The following is a 21,529-nucleotide window of genomic DNA, read 5'->3' on the forward strand; positions in this document are numbered from 1 at the left end:
ATAAAAACTGAATACCTCAATTTATTTTCAAAATACTAAAAGGACATTCATAAGTGGTATAAAGCAAGTGATTTGTTATGGGCATAAATAGCATGTCTCTTGTTTGGACCGTTGCCATGTCAAGTCAGTTTTCTGTCAGTGTTACCTAAAGAGCCTTGGCCACTCCCATTCACCAAAGATAGAGGTGACTTGCATGGACACTGTTACTCTGTTCAAAATAGGCAGAGAGATCCTCTCCAAACACCATGATTTTTATGTGAGCAAAGTGTTACTTTTTTTGGCTTTTTGGAAAGTGTTTTTACTATTTTTTAAAACATAATTTCTTGAGATATATATTGGATAGTTAAAAATTTTAGAAAACAACAGAGTGTCTCATTCCGGGTGAATCCACTCACCACACGTTACTTTGCTTTCAGAATTTTAGCTGACAGTCACAAATGCTACCAGGCAACAGCTGGCCACTAGTCTCAGCGTTGGTGGCACAGACCTGGTGGTGGCACTAGGGAACGTGTGCTCCACAAGACACAAAAATAGTCAACAGAGATAGCCTAGTGCCAAAAAACAGCTGAGGGACCGTTTGTTTGAAATTAAAATGTGCACTCTGGGGGGGATCAAAATCAAATTGACATTTTGCCAGTTATGAAAGGAGTTGTATGTGGAAAACACATATGCACACATATATAGGTTTATGTCTCTCACAATATTACTTGCGTAAATTATATATGTATATAGCTATATCATTATGATTTGTGCTCTTGTCTCTGTGTGCATGTTTTTATATGTGTGTGTATATACATATATATATATATATATATTTTTTTTTTTTTTTTGAGACAGAGTCTGTCTCTGTCACCCAGGCTTGAGTGCAGTGCTGTAATCTCAGCTCACTGCAACCTCCATCTCCTGGGTTCAAGCGATTCTCGTCCCTCGGCCTCCCCAGCAGCTGGGATTACAGGCGAGCACCACCATGGCTGGGTAATTTTTATATTTTTAGTAGAGATGAGGTTTTGCCGTGTTGCCAGCTTGGTCTCAAACTCCTGGCCTCAAGCGATCCACCTGCCTCAGTCTCCCAAAGTGCTGAGATTACAGTCATGAGCCACAATGCCTGTCCATATATACATATAATTTTAATATATTCCAAAAAAGTATATTATTAAGGCATTCACTGAGTTTCAGTTTGAGCAGTTCAAATGGAATGATCAGAGACAGAGCAATTGTCCCAAAGTTCTAAAGAGGTTTAACAAAATTCTATGTCTAAGATTTAAAAAAATTAAAAAAACAAAAAACAAAACAAAAAAAAAAAATGCCAAGAGAAGGGACCTGGTCTAAGAACAGACTTTGAGGAAGAAGGAAGAACTGCCACCATCCCAGAAAGGGTTTGTTCAAGAGTGTTGCCTCAGTCAGCTTTAGCAAGGGGGTCTTCGGGTCTATGTCAATCCCAAAAAGAAAATGGCCAGAATATCTCTACAAAGAGGAAAAGGCAGTTTTTATATATAATTATTACAGGGACTTTGATTTGAATCAACTGTAAGAAGGACACATGGTTAAAAAATGAAATATGTTATAAATCAAAATATATACACCCAAACAATCTTGAAAAAGGAAAAAAGTGGAAGACTCACACTTTCTGATTTCAAATCTTACAATCTTTCAAAGCAGTAATTAAGACAGTGTAGTACTGGCATAAAAACAGACATACAGAGCAATAGAATTGGGAATTCAGAAATAAACCTATATCTGACACTAAAACCACAAGCAATAACAACAAAATAGGCAAATTAGACTTCATCTAAATTTTAATAATAGGTGTTTCAAAGGACACTATTTGGAGATTGAAAAGACAATCTTGATAAAAGACTATCTAGAATATACGAAGAATTCTTACAACTCAATAATAAAAAGACAAACTCAATTTATAAATGGGCAAAAGATTGAAATGGACATTTTTCCAAAGAAGATGTACAAATGGAAATGAGCACGTGAAAAATGCCCGACGTTGTTACCTATCAGGCAAATACAAAACAAAAGCACAATGCAATACCATTCCACACCCACTATGATGGCTAGAATAAAATAGACAGATAGTAAGTGTCCATCTCAGTGAGACTGTAAAGAAATTGCTGGTGTAAATCATCTAGCCACTTTGGAAAACAGTTTGACAATTACTCAAATTATTAAATATACAGTTACCATATGGCCCAGAAATTCCACTCCTAGGTATATGCCCATGAGAATTGAAAACATATGCCCACACAAAAAACTCATATATGAATGTTAATAGAAGTATTGTTCATAATAGTCCAAAGGTAAAACAACTCAAATGTCCATTAACTGATGAATGGATAAAGTAAAATATGATAAATATATACAATAAAATATTATTCAGCCATAAAAAGGAATGAAGTACTAATAAATGCTATAACATGGATTAACCTTGAAAACTTGCTAAGTGAAAGGAGACAGACAGAAAAGACCACATGATACATGATTCCACTGATATGAAATGTCCAGAATAAGCAAATCCATAGAGCCAGAAAGCAGATTAGTGATTGTCAGAGTTTAGGCAGAGGGGGGAATGGGGAGTAGCTCCTTAATGAGAACAAGGATTTTTTTTTTTTTTTGGCAATGATATAAATATTGTAAAATTGATTGTGGTGATGGTTGTGCAATTCTGGGAACAGACTAAAACCACTGAATTGTACACTTTTTAATTTAATTTAATTTAATTTAATTTAATTTAATTTAATTTAATTTAATTTAATTTTGGAAACAGAGTCTCACTCTGTCACCCAGGCTAGAGTGCAGTGGCTTGATCATAGCTCACTGCAACCCTGACCTCCTGGGGTCAAAGGATCTTCCCTCCTTAGCCTCCTGAATATCTAGGACTGCAGGCACCCACCAGCATACCTGACTAATTTTTTTTTTTTTTTTTTTTTTAATTGATGGCAGCTTCCTCTTTTGCCCAGGGTGGTCTTGAACTCCTGGGCTCAAGTGATCCTCATACCTTGGCCTCTCAAAGTGCTAGGATTACAGGTTCACACCTGGCATGCCTGGCCTGAACTGTACACTTTAAATGAGTGAATCAGGTAGTATGTGAGTGATATCTTGATGAAGCTGCTACAAAAAATACAGGCAAAACAATAATATGCATTTTGTAAGAACACATGGAAATGTCACCATACACATTAAACACGACAGAATGGCTGTCTATGAGGAAAGAGGGAAAAGTGAGTGACACATGGGAATAAAAGGAAATAAGTAAATGAGTACATAGAGAAACAAGGGCTCTTCCACTGTCTGAGGACTGTGCGGTGAGCTGAGGTGCATGATTAGCTCAGCTCTTGACACCTGTATTTAAAAAGCGAGGAAATAAATTTTAAACATTGAATTCAATGGCACCATATTGTCAATATTTCAAATGATAGATATTTTAGGTCTCCCCAGAAACTGATCCTTTGATGTACCCCTTAATCTGCTCTAGGTTTACATCTATCTCTGTTGTTCTTCCTCCCATTTCCTGTTCTCAGAAAGGTGTGCAAGGTGCTCTCTGCATTCTGGTTTTTCAAGCATAGCTTGTTCACCCCAATCATTCCTCAATTCATGATCCTAATTTGCTATCTGAAAGACATGTAAATACCCAATAGTTTTGACCTACAAATTTGGCCATAACACTGGAGCAAGGGAACACTCTTGCCAAACTGTTGTGAGGCTGCTGTGTTTCCCTCTTTCAGTGTTTCTTGGTTAAATAATGAAACTTTCACATATACAATTTGCTCTGCAATGATTTCTCTTCTGAAAGCATTATTATTTTTGTTTCTTTGTTTTTGAAACAGGGTCTTACTCTGTCACCCAGGCTGGAGTGTAGAGGCACAATCTCTGCTCACTGCAGCCTTGACCTCCTGGGCTCAAGCAATCCTCTCCACTCAACCTCCCAAGTAGCTGGGAGGCACATGCCACCGTGCCCAGCTAATTTTTGTATTTTTTGTAGAGACGGGATTTCATCATATTGCCCAGCCTGGTCTCAAACTCCTGAGATCAAGAGATTCGCCTGCCTTAGCCTCCCAAAGTGCTGGGATTACAGGCCTGAACCACCGTGTCTGGCCACATTATGTTTACTTAGTGTTTACATTACTGATTTGACCACTGGTCATCCATTTCTTCTGTCTGCTTTTGTGTTGCTTTTCTATGTTGCCATTTGTATTTTAATGTACTTAAGCATTTCTTCCTGACCAAATTACAAATCTAAGGGCAAAACCTAAACCTTATGCTTTTTAATATTCTAGTCAGCCGGGTACGGTGGCTCACGCCTGTAATCCCAGCACTTTGGGAGGCCGAGGCGGGTGGATCGCCTGAGGTCGGGAGTTTGAGACCAGCCTGACCAACATGGAGAAACCCCATCTCTACTAAAAATACAAAAAATTAGCTGGGTGTGGTGGTGCATGCCTGTAATCCCAGCTACTCGGGAGGATGAGGCAGGAGAATAGCTTGACCCCGGGAGGTGGAAGTTGCGGTGAGCTGAGATCGTGCCATGGCACTCCAGCCTGGGCAACAAGAGTGAAACTCCGTTTCATATATATATATATATATATATATATTTTTTTTTTTCTCCTCGGTAACTGCCATGATTCTTTTCATATACAGTAGTTCCTTCTCATCTGCGCTTTTGCTTTCTGTGTTTTTTTTTTAATCCATGGTAAACTGCAGTCCAAAAATATTAAATGAAAAATACCAGAAACCATTCACAGGTTTTCACTTGCATACCATTCTGAGTACCACGATGAAATCTCAAGCTGTCCTGCTCTATCTTATGTGGAATGTTTTGCTCTGTAGAGGCCCACCCGTTAGTCACTTAGTAGCTGTCTCATTGATCAGATCGGCTGTTTCAGTATTACAGTGCTTCTTTTGTTCAAGTCGCCTTTATTTGACTTCATAATGGCCCAAAGCACGAGAGTAGTAATGCTGATATATTCTTATAATTGCTCTATTTTATTATTAGTGATTGTTGTTAACATCTTACTGTGCATGATTTATAAGTTAAACTTTATCATAGGTATGTATGTATATGAAAAAGCAGTATATACTGCATAGGGTACTGTTTGGTACTATCCATGGTTTCAGGCATTTACTGGAGGTCTTAATGCATCCCTGAAGGATATGGGGGTACTACTGCAACAGGGACTGATAACACAGATTGATAAATTGATTGATTGACAGTTCATGGATTTATCAAACCATCTTGGAGCCTCAAAGAAAATACTGTTTAAAAAAAGGCCTCAGCGAATATTTTTCATGTAGTATAATGTGATTCGTTTTTTAAAAAATCAGCATATTGACCTTTTGGAAGTATGTAATTTTAACTCATACAGTTTTTTTTTTTTTTGGAGATGGAGTTTTGCTCTTCTTGCCCAGGCTGGAGTGCAATGGCGCAATCTTGGCTCACCACAACCTCCACCTCCTGGGTTTAAGCGATTCTTCTGCCTCAGCCTCCCAAGTAGCTGGGATTATAGGCATGTGCCACCACGCCGGACTAATTTTGTATTTTTAGTAGAGACCAGGTTTCTCCATGTTGGTCAGGCTGGTCTCGAACTCTTGACCTGAGGTGATCCTCCCGCCTCGGCCTTGCAAAGTGCTGGGATTACAGGCATGAGCCACTGTGCCCGGCCAACTCATATACTTTTAAACATTTTTACCTGACTTGAAAACAAGTGACTTGTTATGATGTGCAGTGTAACAACCGAATATTTATCTCGCCACCTCCTTGGGTTCTATATTAATCTATTTGTGGTGCTACAACAACATATCTAAGACTAGGTAATTTATAAAGAATAGGAATGTATTTTCTCACAATTCTGGAGACTGGGAAGTTCAAGATAAAGATGACAGCATCTGGTGGGGGCCTTTTTTACCGCATCCTTCCATGCAGAAGGCAAGAGAGGGCTGAATGCTGTGCGAAGCCTCTTTTATAAGCACCTTCATCCCATTCTTGAGGGAGGACCTATCACCTCTTAAAGGCCCCATCCCTTTTTAAAATAGGTTTTTGGGGAATACGTGGAATTTGGTTACATGGAGAAGTTCTTTAGTGGTGATTTCTGAGATTTTGGTACACCCATCACCTGAGCAGTGTACACTGTACCCAATGTGTAGTCTTTTACCCCTTACCCCCTTCCCAACCTTCTCCACTAAGTACCCAAAGTCCATTGTATCACTCTTATGCCTTTGCCTATCCATAGCTTAGCTCCCACTTATAAGTGAGAATGTGTGATGTTTGGTTTTCCATTCCTGAGTTACTTCACTTAGAAAAATGGTCTCCGATTCCATCCAGGTTGCTATGAATGCCATTATTTCTTTCCTTTTTATGGCTGTATTCCATGGTGTGTATATACATACATATATATATATATACGCACACATAAACGTGGTGTGTGTATATATACATATATATGTATACACATATATGTTGACTTTATCCATTCGTTGACTAATGGACATTTGGGCGGGTTCTACATTTTTGCAATTGCGAATTGTGCTGCTGTAAACATACGTGTTCAAGTATCTTTTTCGTATAATGACTTCTTTTCCTCTGGGTAGATACCCAATAGTGGGATTGCTGGATCAAATGGTAGATCTACTTTTTGTTCTTTAAGGAATCTCCATACTGTTTTCCATAGTGGTTGTACTAGTTTACATTCCCACCAGCAATGTAAAGCTGTTCCCTTTCACCACATATTATTTTTTTATTTTTAAGTTATGGTAAAGGCCCCACATCTTAATACTGTTACATTGGCAACACTTGAATTTTGGAGGAGACACATTCAAACCATGGCAGGTTTTTCACAGAATATCATAGAAAGACAGTTTCTGCCTGCAACAAGTTTGTTTAAAACAAGTTCATAAAAATAACCCTTTGGTAAGATTGCATCGACTTAAAATTACTTGGTTTAAAGCTATACCCACTGGTACAACTAACCTTGTTTCTAAAACATAAATGTTCATATTCTTACATGACTTTTGTTTGCAAAGATATCTGTAGCATTGGCTGGGAAAAGTATTTCAGCAATTTTCCTTTAGTAACTGCATTTTATCAAACACAGCAAAGACAGTCCTGAGGCTGTATAGTCTTTTTTCAAAAAGGGTTCATGTAGCATATTCAGAAGGTCACAGTTCGAAATTCCATTGATGTCGGCCAGGTGCTGTGACTCATGCTTATAATCCCAGAAATTTGGGAGTCTGAGGTGGGTGGATTACCTGAGGTCAGGAGTTCAAGACCAGCCTGGTCAATATAGTGAAACCCTATCTCTACTAAATATACAAAAATTAGCTGAGCATGGTGTCACACGCCTGTGGTCCCATCTCCTTGGGAGGCTGAGGCAGGATAATTGCTTGAACCTGGGAGGTGGAGGTTGCAGTGAGCCGAGAGTGCACCACTGCACTCTAGTCTGGGGGACAGAGCAAGACTCCATCTCAAAAAAGAAAGAAAAAAAAATTCCACTGATGTCTTGCATTTTAGTCTTGTGACAAAGAGTGGAAGAGTGTGAATGAACATTTCAATGGTAGACTTCAGCTATGTAGTATTACTCAATTACTTGAATGTTTGCTGCTTCAGACTAGAATCTGAGTCTTGAAACCAGTGAGAAAACTTAACAACCTTTAGTAGTCTTTCCTAGTCACCTAGTCACCTGGTAGGTTGAAAATTATGGGTTGCAGCTGGGCGCGGTGGCTCACGCCTGTAATCCCAGCACTTTGGAAGGCTGAGGCAGGCGGACCACGAGGTCAGGAGATTGAGACCATCCTGGCCAACACAGTGAAACCCTGTCTCTACTAAAAATACAAAAAATTAGCCGGGCGTGGTGGCGGGCAGCTGTAGTCCCAGCTACTCAGGAGGCTGAGGCAGGAGAATGGTGTGAACCCAGGAGGTGGAGCTTGCAGTGAGCCAAGACCGCGCCACTGCAGTCCAGCCTGGGGGACAGCAAGACACCGTCTCAAAAAAAGAAAAAAAAAAAAAAAGCATGGGTTATTTTAAAGAGTGCTTTAGCTCCCTAAATGATAGCTGAGCCAGTGCAAGATACCCAACAGATTATGACATGTTCAGGGCACCAGCAAAGCAGGGGCACCCCCACTCTAAAAATAAACAAGTTAGCTTTGACAGATTTGTTCAGAACTTTGTACAAAAAAATGTTGGAAGAAACTCTATTGATTTCAGCATGCATGGAAATTTTGCATCATAATAAAATGTTGAATTACCACTGGTGGGGTGGTAGGACTCCATAATCTTTTCAATATTTAGGATCTCCCAAGGGTCTGGCTATGAGAAGCCACACACTATATGTATAAAGTCACATGAAAATTATTTAACTCTCAATACACAAATTGAATCTAATTTTTGCAGGTATTATCTAAAATTAAGATAATGTTTCAGAGGCTAAAAGGAACTATGAGAAGTATACATGTGGATATCTTGTTCTACCAGAAAGAAATCAATTGTAATTAAGACCCAGATGTTTCTGAAAGCTGAACAACCACTTCTGTCTTTATTCAAGAAGTGCCTTCTACATGGATTTTTGGAGGATAAATTACTGATCTCTTTTGTTTCTTTATAACCTTTAAATCCATTTCTACACCCCTCACCCACCCCCCCCCCCAAAAAAATACAGGAAATTCTCTTCTTTTGTGTTTACCCTGCTCCATAATCAACTAAAAGGTTTTGTTTGTACATTTTTGTTTTCATTTTCTTCATAATTTTATAGATATTTCATATCATAATGAAAGTTGAGAAATATCAAGTTTTCTACTTTTTTTATTACTTTGTAAAGAATGCTTTTCTCGGCCAGGTGCAGTGGTTCACGCCTGTAATCCCAGCACTTTGGGAGGCCAAGGCAGGTGGATCACTTGAGGTCAGGAGTTTGAGAACAGCCTGGTCCAACATGGTGAAACCGTGTCTCTACTAAAAATACAAAAATCATGCAAGCGTGGTGGTGCACACCTGTAATCCCAGCTACTCAGGAGGCTGAGGCATGAGAATCGCTTGAACCCAGGAGGTGGAGGTTGCAGTGAGCTGAGATCATGCCACTACACTCCAGCCTGGGTGACAGAGTGAGTCTCTGTCTCAAAAAAACCAAAAAAACAAAAAACACTTTTCTCATATGTGCTTAAGGAAATGTACATTTAGTTGACTACTTGAAACAAAATTTTAGGAACACAGAAATAAATGAAACATATATATATATATATTTTCAAATGGAGTCTTGCTCTACCACCCAGGATGGAGTGCACTAGCACAATCTCAGCTCACGGCAACCTCCGCCCCTGGATTCAAGCGATTCTCCTGCTTCAGCCTCCCAAGTAGCTGGGGCTATAGGTGCACGCCACCAGGCCCAGCTAAGTTTTGTATTTTTAGTAGAGACAATGTTTCACTATGTTGCCAGGATGGTCTTGATCTCTTGAACTCATGATCCATCCGCCTCAGCCTTCCAAAGTATGGGATTACAGGCATATGCCATGGCACCTGGCCAATATTTTATTTTTAATATTTTACAATTATATAAAATTACAAAAAGTGGTGGCAGTAGTAGAGAGTTTGATACCAACTAGTTTTATTTTATTTTATTTATCCAACTAGTTTTAATATGTGCTATTTTGCCACTCTTGCTTCAATTTTTTTTTGAATAAATAAAATCGATATAGATGGAGGCCTCCCTTTCCTATTCTCTTCCCTGATACCCAGTGGTAATCACCAGCCTGAGGTTGGTGTATATACTTCTTGTTCACATCTTTTGTGCTCTGACTACATATTATGCTCCCACTACAAAATATTGCTTTATGATTTGTATATATCTATCTTGAAACATTGATTTTGAGATTTAATTATGTTGATGCAAGTAGTAATATCTCATATGTTTTAAGATTCTATATTGTTTCACTGTGTAAATGTATTTAATTTATCTATTGATATACCAATTAACATTTGAGTTATTTCCAATTTTTCCCTAAAACAAAGGCTGCTACTGGGGAAGATCCTCAGATAGCTTTCCTATGATGATGCCCACAGGAACGCTAGCTCAGTTCCTAGAAGTAGAATTGCTAGTTTGTAGGGAATGCAAATTTATTTGACTAGATATTGCCAAATTTTACAATTGACATTGGGGATGCTCATTTCTGTACATACTCCTCCATTAGACTTTAATTTTTCTGCCTATCGTTGAAGTATTGAATAGTGTTTCATGTTGTTTTCATTTGTATTTCCCTGATTGCCGATGAGAAACAGAATCTTTTCACATACTATTCTTACATGAACTATCTGTTCTTACTCTTTGCCTGTTTTAAAAAAATAGTTGTCTTCAAGTTGATTTGTAGGATTTTAAGAAAGTTATGCTAGGGATACTAGATTTTGAGAACTTTACATTGCATGTATGTTCTCTTAGTATGTGATTTGTCTTTTAATTTTTTGTATGATGTCTCTTGTTGCCTAGACACTTAATTTTAGTGCAAATGTTTTACGTTTATTATTTATATTTATGTATCTTTTTTTTGTTTGTTTGAGACAGAGTCTCGATCTGTCACTCAGGCTGGAGTGCAGTGGTACAATCTTGGCTCACTGTAATCTCTGCTTCCCAGGTTCAAACGATTCTGGTGCCTCAGCATCCTGACTAGCTGGGATAACAGGCACCCGCCATCATGCCTGGCTAATTTTTGTATTTTTAGTAGAGATGGGGTTCCACCATGTTGGCCAGGCTTGTCTCCAACTCCTGGCCTCAAGTGATCCACCCGCCTTGGTCTCCCAAAGTGTTGGGATTACAGGCATGAGCCAGTGCGCCTGGCCCTATCTATACTTATATTTTCAATCAACATAGATTTAAATGTGTAATGTTGTGAGGTAAGCCCTAATTTATTGTTCCTGACTTAATACAGCCTAATTTACTGTTCCATATGGATCGCCAGTTAGAATAGCATACCCCTTCCTCCACTGATTGAGTTATCATTACTGTGCTCTATAGAGACTGCAGTGGTTCTAACTTTGTAACATACATCAGAATCACCTGAGGACTTGTTAAAAACGTAGATTTCTTGGCTCCCCCCCAAGTTTTTGACTCAGTAGGTCTTGGGGTTGGGTCTGAGAATTTGTTTCTCCAGTAAATTACCAGGGATGCTAATGCTGCTTGTCCTAGGACCACACTTTCATAACCACTTATTAGAGGAGCCAACATGTTTTGTTAGTATCTCTTGACATCAATGCCTTGAGGAAACTGAAATTTAAGCTTATTTTGTAGATGAAGAGCCTGGTGAGGAAATCAATTAGGTGATTTTCCAAGGTTTGTACTAACAAGTTAGAATTGGAGACTGCTGGCCGGGCGCGGTGGCGCACACTGTAATCACAGAACTTTGGGAGGCTGAGGTAGGGCAGATCACGAGGTCAGGAGTTCGAGAGCAGCCTGACCAACATGGTGAAACCCCCATCTCTACTAAAAATACAAAAATTAGCCAGGCGTGGTGGCACGCACTTGTAGTCCCAGCTATCCCGGCGGCTGAGGCAGGAGAATCGCTTGAACCTGGGAGGCAGAGGTTGCGGTGAGCTGAGATGTGCCATTGCACACCAGCCTGGGCGACAGAGTGAGACTCTGTCTCAATAATAATAATAATAATTGGAGACTGCTGTGATTTCTTGGTTTTGGTTCCTACAATATGTAACTAGCATTAAATCATAACAAGATTCAAATTTTTTTAAAAAACACCATTTTTTTTACTTGAAAATTATATCTTTATGCATTTGGTTCTATCTCTTAAAAATAATTATTTCAAATGACAGTTGTCTGGCCTTAGTAATATGACAAATAAAATGCATGAAATGAATACAAGGATGGAATATAAACATTATCAGAAAACAAATTGAAGTACTAAGTTCATTAAATGGAAAAGGATAATAAGCAGAAAAGTCTTATTATCTATCTAAAGTCAAATAACTCAATCATAAAAGGATTACTCACAGACTGTGCTAAGTAAATATTTATCAACTACGTATCTTATTAAATCTCTTTGTTTTAGTTAGATACATGGCAAGTGCAATATCATAATGGGCTCTTTCCCTAGGTCTTGCTACTCAGGAGGTGGCTCAAGGACTAGCTATAGAGGCATCACCTGTGAGCTCATCAAACTGCAGACTCTCGGGCCCCACCCCAGACCTCCTGAATCAGAATCTGCTTTTTAACATCCTCAGCTGGTTCAAATGCACATTAAAGTCTGAAAGTTCTGAGATTCTGCATTTCTAAGATGCTCTTAGGTGATGCCCCTGCTGTGTTGAGGGTCCTCTTAACTACACTTAACATGGCGGAACTCTGCTCTCCTCTCTACTTGTTAAAACAAACAATATCTTTAAAGAATACTAACTTTACTAGGTAGTTTAATAGTGAATCCCTTCAGTAAAGATTTATGGACACTACAGTGGGTATTATCCTGAAGAGAGAAAAATAAAGACAGGACAGGCACAGCTCTCAGAGTGAAATAACAAGTTTGGTAGTCAATGTTATAGAACAGTGGTAATTGTATCTGATTGCTAAAAGAAAGCCCCAAGAACAACACCAATCAGATGAAATATAGTTATAACAAAGGAAGTCCAGAATTTGACTTCTATAGAACTGTTTTCCATTTGAAAGAATATAAAGCAATGGAAAACAGACAAAATTATACATTATGTAGATGGAACCTATCACATTACATTAAGTACATCATTAGATTTGTAAAAGCAATCTTGCAGTCGCTGTTTTGATTCAGAAGCTTTTATATCTTAAGCTACACTAAGTACAGAAGTAATTGGTATGGAAGATATGCGCTTTTTTTTTTTTTTTTTTTTTTTTTTTTTTTTTTTTTTTTGAGACAAAGTTTTGCTCTATTGCCCAGGCTGGAGTGCTGGAGTGCAGTGGCATGATCTCTGCTCACTGCAACCTCCACCTCCTGGGCTCAAGCAAGATACTCACGTTTTAATAGAATGTGTATTTGAATTAAAGTGCCTTGAAGTTTTTCCAGCTTCAAATATAGAAGGAAACTTTTCAAGGTTTAATTCCAATATCTCAGTGCTGATTTGTGCCACTCAAAATGAATAAAACATGGACTCTTGGTTTGAGTATAAATGTCAAACAGTCTGGGTAGTTTGTGTTGTGACAAAGCATATTATTAATGCAACTGTTACCACATACAGTGGATTAAGACTGGATTAAAACCTGGATTCCACTTCAGAAAAGGCAAATCTATTATTCATTCATTCATTCACTCATCTTTTTTTTCCTCTGGAGGTATCCAGGCCACATTTGTAATGAACCAGGTTTCCTGTGGACGCCAGAGCATAAGGCAGATTCTCTTTTTGTTTTGTTCTTTTTATGAGATAAAACACAAATTCCTGACAAGACATATTATTTCCATAAACAACATTCCTTTCTTTTTCATCTTTTTTGGTTTCTGTGGGGTTTGAAATGCTCATGAGTGGGATAGTGTTTCCTCCCTGAAAAGGCTTGGATAACATCAGAGATAATTTTTTTCTATATGTTGGTTAGCAACAGAGCATTATCTCATTAAGAACAAAGTCTGTGAATTTATTTTTATTTTTTATTTTTTGGAGACGGAGTCTCGCTCTGTCACGCAGGCTGGAGCGTAGTGGCGCAATCTTGGTTCACTGCAAGCTCAGCCTCCTGGGTTCATGCCATTCTCCTGCCTCAGCCTTCCAAGTAACTGGGACTACAGACACTCACTGCCACGCCCAGCTAATTTATTTTTGTATTTTTAGTAGAGACGGGGTTTCACCGTGTTAGCCAGGATGGTCTTGATCTCCTGACCTTGTGATCCGCCTGTCTTGGCCTCCCAAAGTGCTGGGATTACAGGCATGAGCCACCGCGCCAGGCAAGTCTGTGAATATTTTTATTGGCACGTAAGATTTTCATCCCTATTTCAAGGACATTCATATTCCAATGGCTATCTAGTCAGTTGGGATAAATCCATCTATCCATCCATCCATTTTTAAAAATCGTTTTTTCTTTCATCCAACTATCCATCCAACAAGTGCTTACCACATACATTTTAGGTACCAGGCACTGTGCTCAATTGTGTGTATTTACTGTTACTGTAAATACAAAACTACTTCAGTCCTTGTTCTAAAGGAATTTTCAGTCTAGCAGGGGAGACAAGTATTCAAAGCAACGATTACAATATGGTAAGATACATGCCATTATGCAGGTATTACGGAAGCTAATGCGTAGGCATCCCGATTACTTACTGATTAGTATGATAATACCTTGCCAGGCCTTCAGGTTTTAGATGAGCTAGAGTCCAGCTCTAGACTGCCTAGGTTTAAATCCTATCCCTGATACTTGGTAATTGTGTGGCCATGGACAAGTTAGGTGATCAGTCTGTACCTCAATTTCATCATCTGTGAAGTGGAGATAATAATTATACCTGTTGCATAAGGCTGATACCAAGATAAAACTAGGTAATATATGTAAAGCACTGGAATTAGTAATATTTAGCAGTATTTACATACACTATGTAAATGTTAATTATAATTATCACCCCTACTTTTCAAAATGAACTTATCCATTAAAGAGTAGTCTCCCAAGATGATCTGCTGGGAGCAGTAAAAAAATAGTAGAAATACTAGAAAATGAATTCCTATTTAATTTTCATATCCTTTTTCAATCTTCATTTTTGTGTATCTTATATGTATATTTATGTGCATCTCATTAATATATATGTATATTAGCGTACATATGTAGTTTATTAATGAATAAACCCATATGTAGACATTGGGGTAAATGTTATTTTATTTTTTTTACTGTTACGGCCCTCAACCAAAAACTTAAAGATTATTGCATTAAATAAATAGGTGATACCCTATCCACAGAAAGGACTTGCAATTTGTAGTTTATAAAGCACCTTTATGTATATTATCCCAAGTCCAAGAAGACACTGAGCATATTATCAACTATATACTTTTCATCTGCTTCTGATTCTTACCACATCTAAATGGACAGAGCTGAATGGTGAGGCTACAGGCATACTAGAGTCAATGACTTGAGCAGTCAATGCTTCCTTCTTCCCTGATGAGGCACTTGATAGGTTTTGCAGGGCCTCAGATAAGTTGGCTCATATTTTGCTAGCATATATTTTCATCATACTCACTCAGCTGCAGCTTGGCAGTGACACATGAAATATAAAATCTATTGAAATATAAGCTGAACATATCATTGGCCAACATTTTCTCCAGTGTGATGGTTGATGAATGGTCTTTTTTGGTGTTTACTTTTCAACATCCTATGAGACAAGCATACCAAAATGTTTACCATAGAGTACAATCTGGTCTCTCCTGTCTGCATGATTCATTTTCAGATTTTCTTGTGTAAATGAAGCTGAAGATGCTAACAAAACAACAGCTGCTTAGCTATAAATTAGTAAAACAAGTTTCTCATCCAAGATTATTATTGAAGGGTTTTATTTAAAGCAATTTACAAATTCATGAAGGATTTTACTTAACACATTTACACTTGAAGCCATTTAGAGAAGGCCTGGGGATTAGATGGGAGCTGCCTCCTTTCCTCTTGCTGAGAATTTGGAGATTAATTTATCTAAACAAAAAGGAAGGCCACATTTGCTAGAAATTCCATAAGCTCACTACATATTTAATTGGGGTTCCATAAGAATCTGCTCATTAAAAAGCAAAGAATATAAGCTCAAAAGAGAGTTATCATCAACCACTCATCGATTAGAAAAATAACACAGACAAGGTAGGCATAATTAGTGGGAACCTTAGGCACACAAATTATTAGCTTTTAGAATTCTATTCTCAACTTAAAAAAAAAAAACCTATTTCTATTTCTTTTCCTTTTACCAAAGCTTGTTTTTCTAAATTGAATTATTTTGTCCTTTGCTTTTGTTTTGTATTTCTTCATTTTTAAGGAACAAAAATCCAAAGGAATTGTCTTAACATAGAATCTACTCTGCAAGGAGAGCTGACTCAGCCCTGCTGTGGGCAGGTCATTGCCTACTTTTTCCTCAGTTTCCCCATCCTTGGATGTTCCTCATCCCAGGATAATCACACCCACCTCATCAGCTTGTTTCACTAACCTTAGCTAATGAATTGACACAGAAGCTTTCTAAAGATAGACTGTACTGATTACCATTACTTATGGTATACTTATTTACATAATTTGGGACATTGAATTTCTTAATGAGAATAAATAAACCTCAAGTTTAGAGAAACTAAACTTTTTTTTTTTTTTTTTCAGACAGAGTCTCACTCTGTCGCCTAGGCTGGAGTGCAGTAGCGTAATCTCGGCTCACTGCAACCTCTGCCTCTGGGGCTCAAGTGATTCTCCTGTCTCAGCCTCCTGAGTAGCAGGGATTACTGTCGCACATCACCATACCTGGCTAATTTTTGTATTTTTAGTAGAGACGGGGTTTCACCATGTTGGTCAGGCCGGTCTCGAACTCCTGACCTCGTGATCTGCCCACCTTGGCCTCTCAAAGTGGAGAAACTAAACTTTTCTTGTATGTGTCAATGTGATTTGGTCTTTTAAGAAAAGCAAATATTATAAAATGCAGGTTAATTTGTTAATGAGGAATGCCTTACTCTGTATGTTTAATTGACAGATTATTCCTACACTATATATAATACGCTCATAATAATTTGTTAAGTGTTAGGAAACATGAAGAAGACTATATTGGACTTCTTATGTCTGTTATTTTTTGAAGATCTTGATTTGTACTCTCTGAAAAGAAAACAAAAGAATGATGGGAGCATGAATCCCAAATATTACTTTTCTTACGTGGGTACTTCCCACATAAGAATCTGGTATTTTCAGATTTAGTGAATTTCATCCTTTTAACCTGAAGGAGTTTTTGTTGTTGTTGTTGCTGTTGGTTTGTTTCTGTTTAAAAAAATTTCAGAGCCACAAACACACTAGGTATAGCATATTATCAATGAATCAAAATATACTTATTGGGCATCTTCTATGTACTAGTTATGGTATAAATAATGTGGATGAGTGATTTTCAAAGCGGTCTCAGAACCAGCATTATCAGCATCACCTGGCAACTTGCTAGAGTGGTAAATTCTTGGACCTCATTCAAGACCTACTGAATTAGAAACTCTGGGAATGGGGCCTAGCAATCTATGTCTTAACAAATGTTCTAGGTGATTCTGATGTTAGCTAAAGTCTAAGAACACAAAGGTGAGTTAAATGGAGTGTTTGTAACTTGCAAACTGTGCATACCTGTCCTTGTTTTCAGCATTTGGACCAACACAGTCTGTCAGAGCATGTCTTCCACATAAGTGCATCTATTCACTAATTATGTACTTGTGTTTTCAAGTTTGCGTTTGAGAAACACAATCTGTATTATCACTTCTTGCACCTTCACTCTGTAAGCAGGAGTAGGTATTGAAGTTGTTCTGGGAGTGGGAGTTTCTCTCATCTGAATTTAATTTCTCTTGAATGCATGATCAGCCCCAAGCTCTGGGGGTTAGAATAGGGACTACACCTGGCCAGATGGATATTTAAAGACAGTGAAGGTGAAGCCCCGCTTCTAAGAGCAGGTACGATGGAGGGTGGCGGTGGGAGAAGTGGCAGCTCCTGGCTCATTCCTGGGCTCTTGGCTCTGGGTCTTTGGTGCATGTGTTTGAGCTCAGTAGAGACATTTGACTGTCCCAACTCGATGCTGCCTTCCCACATAAATGAGATCTTTTCTGCCAGGCAACATGGTTTTACCCTCACATTCAAAAGTAAGTATCTGGAGCTCTGGTTTGTGCCAGGGAAGGAGTGATCCAAAAGCTGCCTGGCAGCATTTTGTGGGACTGGTCGGGGAATAGGGTGTAAATCACAACAGATATTTAGGGCTCTTGTGAGTAGAGCAAGGAGTTGGGGACAGAATACTTTTCAGCTGGTCTAGCAGAAAAGGAATCTGCTTCCTGGTTTCAGCTCTGCAGGCCTGGTACGTAGGATGTCTTTAAGCTGTATGGCTGATGCCCTAAAGTTCTCTGTGTAAGGATGCTCCAAAGTGTGAAGTACACAGCTGGTGGGCTGGGCAACTACAGTGTATTAGGACATGCAACAGGGCAAGTGGCTTGTCTTAGGTCATAGTGACTGGAATGGTTTTCAGTACTAGGGCAGTCATTCTGACTTAATTCCAGGGGTAGGGTGATGGGAGTTGAAAAACCTCAGCCCATTCCTGGCTGCTGTGGACTAAGCACTGGCTTTGACAAGCTGAGACTGCTAAGTCTTTGTCCTATCCTGCAAGGCTGGGTAGTGGGGAGTAAGAAGCTGAAAGGGAGGTGGGACTTTCCATGATAGCAGCCTCCTGGAGCTTCCCCTCTTCTTTCCCTACAGGCTCACAGTTCCTACACAGCTACTGGCTTCTCTGTTTTGAGGCAGTTCCCTTCTTGGGGGTTTCCTTGATAAACCTATGGGCTTGGGTGCCCATTGTCCCCCATGCCACTGAGCTTGTTCTAGAGTTTGAGGACCATCAAAGGAGCCTCCAAAGATTCCTGTTGGGATCTTTCCCCATTATCTTTTCATCCTACCAGTCAGAGGGAGGGTCATTATTGGAGATCTACTGTTTACTCACATATTGGATGGAGGTGGTGCCCACCCTCTTGGCAGAGACAAAGATTCCAGCCACTGATGTCGCTGATGCCAGCCTGAACGAGTGTTCCAGCATTGAAAGGAAACGAGACGTAGTGTTGCTGTTCGTGACCTCGTCCCACACACAGCCATCTCTGTTTCACCTGCCTTATGTCCAGAAACCCTTTATCCCTAATGTGGAGCAGCTGATCCTGGGGACCCTGTGCCAGAATCACTGGGAGATAGGCGATGGCCAGGATACGTTTCCTGTAGAGAAGCTCTGCCATCTGCAGGATCGCAAGGTGAACCTTCACAGAGCTGCCTGGGGCGAGTGTATTGTTGCACCCAAGACTCTCAGCTTCCCTTACTGCCAGGGGACCTGCCTGGCCCTCAACAGTGAGCTCCGTCATTCCAGCTTTGAGTGCTATAAGGTAAAACATGGAACCTCGTTCTTTCTCTTCTGGGGTCATATTGGGAAAGCACTAAGTGCTCAACTCTCTAGGCCTGGCTCCTTTTGAGTCAAGGAAGCCACTGAAGTTGGCAATTATGTAATCTAGCACTGATGCAGAGTGTAGCATCTTCCCCGCACTGTGACCTTATCCCTTATCTTTGCATAAGAAACAACAGCTTCCTAAAGATTGTTCTGAAACAGCCCTGATCCAGCAGCTTCTCCCCAGGCCCTCCTCCCTTCCCATGTATCCCTGACAAGTCTACCGATGCCATTAGGTATGAGGCTGTGGCTATGAGGCACTCACCATTCTGCCATTTGTTTCTGCAGAGGGGAGTACCTACCTGTCCCTGGCTCTTCCAGACCTGCCGTCCCACCAGGGTCAGACTCTTCTCCCTGATGGTCCAGGATGACGAACACAAGATGAGTGTGCACTATGTGAACACTTCCTTGGTGGAGAAGTGTGGCTGCTCTTGAGATACCCCAAAGCCTTCTACTGGCCTCAGGGCCATCTAAGTCTCAGGACTAGTAGGGGGTGGGATTAGTTTTCATAGCAACTAGAGCTCTTTCAAGGGAGGTGGGATTTGGTTTGTTTCTCAAAGCACAGCAAGAAGGATGGCATTATGGCAGTAACCCCTCTTAGATGCTTCTCTTTGATGTGGGCAGGGGCCCCCTACTGCTGTTCTCAGTCACTCCTACTACTGGGAAGCTGGGCCCATTGTGATGTCTGACTATTGCTGTCCTAGATTGTGACTGGGCTGGGCTTAGTGCCACCTCTGGGGTCATTTAGGTGGGGAAAGAGGAAGTGGTATTGGACGCAAGTCAGCTCTTGGGGTAGGGGTAAAATTGTTACTGGTGTTAAGCTGGCTTCGGACTCTTCTGAGCTTTTCAGCTGCTATCGTCTTTCTCCGTACAATTGGCATGGGGCTGGTACAGAACTGACCTCAGCATGTACATTCCTCCTCACCTAACACTCCTGGCCTCTTTAGAGTGAGCAAGGACTCTGTGCAAGAAAGCATTCTGTCATGGGCTAGTCGTGGGTAAAGGGCCCCGAAGCCTTCACAACCTGGTGTCAGATGGGAGCTTGAGAGTGCAGGTTGTCGCTTGACTGATGGAGGGGGGCCTCTGGCCTCATGGAAAGTTTGTCTCACTATCATTTAAGGAACTTGATGATATTAGCTTTTCTACTATCTGTAGTAAAACTACAGTACCTTTGTTGTGGGTCTCTTATGTTGGATATCTATTACTTAATGCCCTTGAGCCTCTGAATCAGAATGAGTAGATAGATGTTGGGTTTCAAATCCTATTGTCAAGGATCACAGGAAAGAAGCAATGCAATGCACTTTGAAACAAATATTCAGTCAGAGCACTCACTCAGTGACTTCTAGTTTTAGGTTCTAAAACGTAGGTCCAAAGTAAGATACAAGGAAGTACTCCAATGCAGATATTAATACCAAAACTACTTGTTAGATTTCTTGAGGCAGAAGAGAAACTGAAAGTTAGATGACACTCAGAACCTTAGTAACATGTTATCTGTCCTAGTGGGAGGAAGAGCATATCAGTTAAATTTACAATTTTAAAATGCGACTTTCTCAGTGGACATTCATAGTTCACGTTAGCCTGCACCTTGCAGAGTATGCCTGTAGAATGATGGTCAGGGTGAGGGCTGAGCCTAAAGGAGGCAGAGAGCCATCCCTGGCTCTAGACTCTCCCAAGCTCGGTCTTGGCTGTGTAGTAGATTTCATGAGATAAGGATGAACTAACTTCTGTCTTTTTAGATTCCTTTCTTTATATCTCTGCAACGAAAGTTCTGACCAATTTCTGCAAGTGGTTTGTGCTTTTAAGTTGAATAGCAAAGTATGCAACGTGAGAAGCTGACTTTGCAGCCCCAATCCTAAACAAAGGTAGTGACTGTCAGGTGTGACATGTTCCCTGCCAGCCTGCTTTCTTTGTATATGAACATAGCCTTAAAACAATCCTATAGCTCTTCAACAAAGTGTTGTGAAGACATTTCAAAATCTTAACACCTTTTTTTCCCATGGACATTAGCTTGTATTTAATAGTTCTATACCCATTTAACTGATTCCCTTACTGATGGACATTCAAAGAGGGCATTTTAAAGTTACCCATTATTATAGTGCTGTGATCATCTTTGAATATAGATTCTTATATGCAGGTAGAATTGCTAAGAAAATGTCAGAGATGCAATTTGGTCTCCCCCAAAACTATGCCAGTTTACATTTCCCTCAACTGTGAGACCATTTTCCCCACACAGGGCAAGTCCTTTTGATCAGGGATACATTTCATTGTTAAGTTGCATCTTTAAAAATGAAAATTTGAACATATCAAATTACCCAGTTGAATTATTTGAATTTATCAAGCATCAAGCATTTTTTGTCTTATAGAAACTCTTAATATAACAAAATGTAGCAAATATATTTAAGTTTCTTTTCTACATGGGGGTATTATATGGATAAGTCAATCTCTGACT

General features: G+C 39.6%; 1 protein-coding gene across 1 annotated transcript; it reads left to right on the forward strand.

The window, feature by feature from the left end:
* The first annotated feature begins 17,654 nt into the window (after positions 1–17,654).
* On the forward strand, positions 17,655–19,672 carry LOC115896423 (growth/differentiation factor 3). Its single transcript, XM_030926952.1, has 3 exons — positions 17,655–17,752; positions 18,770–19,021; positions 19,369–19,672. The coding sequence occupies exons 1-3, from the start codon at positions 17,705–17,707 to the stop codon at positions 19,513–19,515; spliced, it is 447 nt and encodes a 148-aa protein (XP_030782812.1). The 5' UTR covers positions 17,655–17,704; the 3' UTR covers positions 19,516–19,672.
* Positions 19,673–21,529: the final 1,857 nt, after the last annotated feature.

Source organism: Rhinopithecus roxellana, chromosome 3, assembly GCF_007565055.1.
Source record: "Rhinopithecus roxellana isolate Shanxi Qingling chromosome 3, ASM756505v1, whole genome shotgun sequence".
In the NCBI taxonomy this organism is placed as follows: Eukaryota; Metazoa; Chordata; class Mammalia; order Primates; family Cercopithecidae; genus Rhinopithecus; species Rhinopithecus roxellana.